This window comes from Nilaparvata lugens, chromosome 4 (assembly GCF_014356525.2).
Source record: "Nilaparvata lugens isolate BPH chromosome 4, ASM1435652v1, whole genome shotgun sequence".
NCBI classification, from domain to species: domain Eukaryota; kingdom Metazoa; phylum Arthropoda; class Insecta; order Hemiptera; family Delphacidae; genus Nilaparvata; species Nilaparvata lugens.
In genome coordinates this window covers 46,400,326-46,402,399 of record NC_052507.1, presented here as the reverse complement: position 1 = coordinate 46,402,399, position 2,074 = coordinate 46,400,326, and the positions used below count along the sequence as shown (strand labels likewise).

The 2,074-nt window shown below is 36.6% G+C and overlaps 1 protein-coding gene across 1 annotated transcript; it reads right to left on the bottom strand.

Annotated features, from left to right (window-relative positions):
• Positions 1 to 1,149: 1,149 nt before the first annotated feature.
• Positions 1,150 to 1,724, bottom strand: LOC120351210. Its single transcript, XM_039427556.1, has 2 exons — positions 1,374 to 1,724; positions 1,150 to 1,234 (listed from the first exon to the last, which is right to left on the bottom strand). Exons 1-2 carry the CDS (start codon positions 1,719 to 1,721, stop codon positions 1,217 to 1,219), a joined length of 366 nt encoding a protein of 121 aa, XP_039283490.1. The 5' UTR covers positions 1,722 to 1,724; the 3' UTR covers positions 1,150 to 1,216.
• Between the last annotated feature and the right edge of the window lie 350 nt (positions 1,725 to 2,074).

Below are 2,074 nucleotides of genomic sequence, written 5' to 3'. Positions count from 1 at the left end.
TGTAGGTTAAAATTTGAATTGGAAAAATAAAATAACAAGTCTTTATTTCAAAAAAAGTTATTATCATTTGAATTATTAACGTTTATTCACGAAAAATTCCATTCAACATAGGGTTTTCAATGTAAACATGGGTTGAAGTGTACGCTTTTGAACAGCTGATCACCTGATGGTTCTAGCCTTGTAGTTACGTAAGCAACGGAAAAAATAGCCCAGTCAATAAAGGTTTTGTGTCGGAACTAATTAGTGAAAAGCTGAAACTTTACCCAATGTTATATTGGTATAAGAGAAGTTTGTACACAAAAGTCCCCAAAGTTCCCCCTCTTGCTTCCCCCCCCCCACCCCCCTTTGAAGTTGGAAAAAACAGGTAGTTACTACAAACGCGATATCTCAGGTACCAATCATCGGATAGAGTTGATTTTTTTTTTCAAATGGTTGGTAATATAATAGTCTAAATAATAATTCTATTCACTTTCACGATAAACCCAACAGTTATCCTGATAAAAATAAATATATCTAAAAAAATTGCATTTTTACAACTAAATTTTTTATTATTTCTCAATTAACTTCTTGTATGCCATTTTATCGAGAAAAGCCTTCAACAAAGGTTATAGAGCTATTCTGTCTCAATCCAACGATGTATAATTTAGCATACCAACGATAAGAAATATTGCGTTAGGAGGGGGAATAGCAACGCGCTACGCTTTGATGCGACCCTTCATTATCATCATTATTATTGCATGTTATATGATTAACACATTCACTCGGACGGAAAATCTTTCTTCAGTTGTTTTATATGTATTTTTGGGCGCTTAGCTCAAATTTGATACTACCAAGCTCATTAAACGATGAAAAAGGGGGGGTAGAGGGGGTCCCTCAACCCCCAAAATTAGATCTCAGTGTTTGGCAGTAGAAGCATTTCAAAAGCATATAAAGAGAGCCAGTTTTGGTTCGGGGGATTATTCCTAACCCTCATTTAGGGTTGTTCCATCATCCACCACCTATGGACCCGCCGTGTCCCGGACTGGCTCAAACCGGCAGGTGTCAAACAGGTGTCCTCCATCAATAATCACACATAAATTTGTTTGATCAATTTCTTCTTCCTCTATTACAGCATCTTGAAACACTTTTAGGATAGATGATTTAGTTCCTTTTCTTAGTGAAACATTGTCAAAGAGAGATGGTGGATGTGAAGACAGTTCATATTCAAGATACAATTTCAATTTTTGAGAGCTATCACACACACAGAGTATTCTATTGAAGAGCTGTTGAAGTTGACTGGTATTTCTTTGGATCTGACTTTAACTAATTTGTGTGCTAGTTGGGTCTTAACCATGTCCTTTCTTTTTAATGTCAGTTCCCAAATGTTTTCCTACCATTGTCTTCATAGCAGCACAACCTATGTCATAGGCTTGGTCACAGTTGACTGACTCATCACTGATGAAACCAGATGATAATGAAACTAGCTCTCCAGATTCCTTATTTAATGGATTGTGTTGTCTGAACCATGTGGTGAACTTATCAATATCAGCTTGGTCTCTGAGTTTTCTTGACTTTCTCAGCTCAACATGTTGTTCACTGTAGGTAATAGAAATGTCTAAGAACTCCTCTAATGCTTCATTAATCTTTATGAAGTATGGTGTCCCAAGAATCCATTTATTCACAGTACTTTCATTCATTCCCCTTCCATGAGTGAGTCCTCCTACAGATTTCATTGGCCTCATCAGACATTGATCTATGCACATGTCTGTCCATGTTCCTGACCAGTATCTTGTTGTTCTTTTCACAGTAAAATATCCCTTGTTGATGAAAATCTAATTCTTTTTCAGAGGAGTTTTTCAGTTATTTTGGTCATTTCTGGGCATAAATATGCAGACTTTGCATAAGGCAAGTGGCCTGATGCATGGAAATATGGAAGCATATCCGTTGTGCATTTTAAATGCATAATCCAATCTCCTGTCCTCTCAGCATACACAAAATTAAGAGCTAAATCTATAGTGTGAAAAAGCTGCAGCCACAACTTAGCTGTCCTGCTTGTCTTTTCAATGGTTTTCATACATTCATCCAATTGATTGAG

Excerpts from the sequence above, each read along its gene's own strand:
- LOC120351210 (XM_039427556.1), bottom strand. The coding sequence starts at position 1,721 with ATGAGGCCAATGAAATCTGTAGGAGGACTCACTCATGGAAGGGGAATG.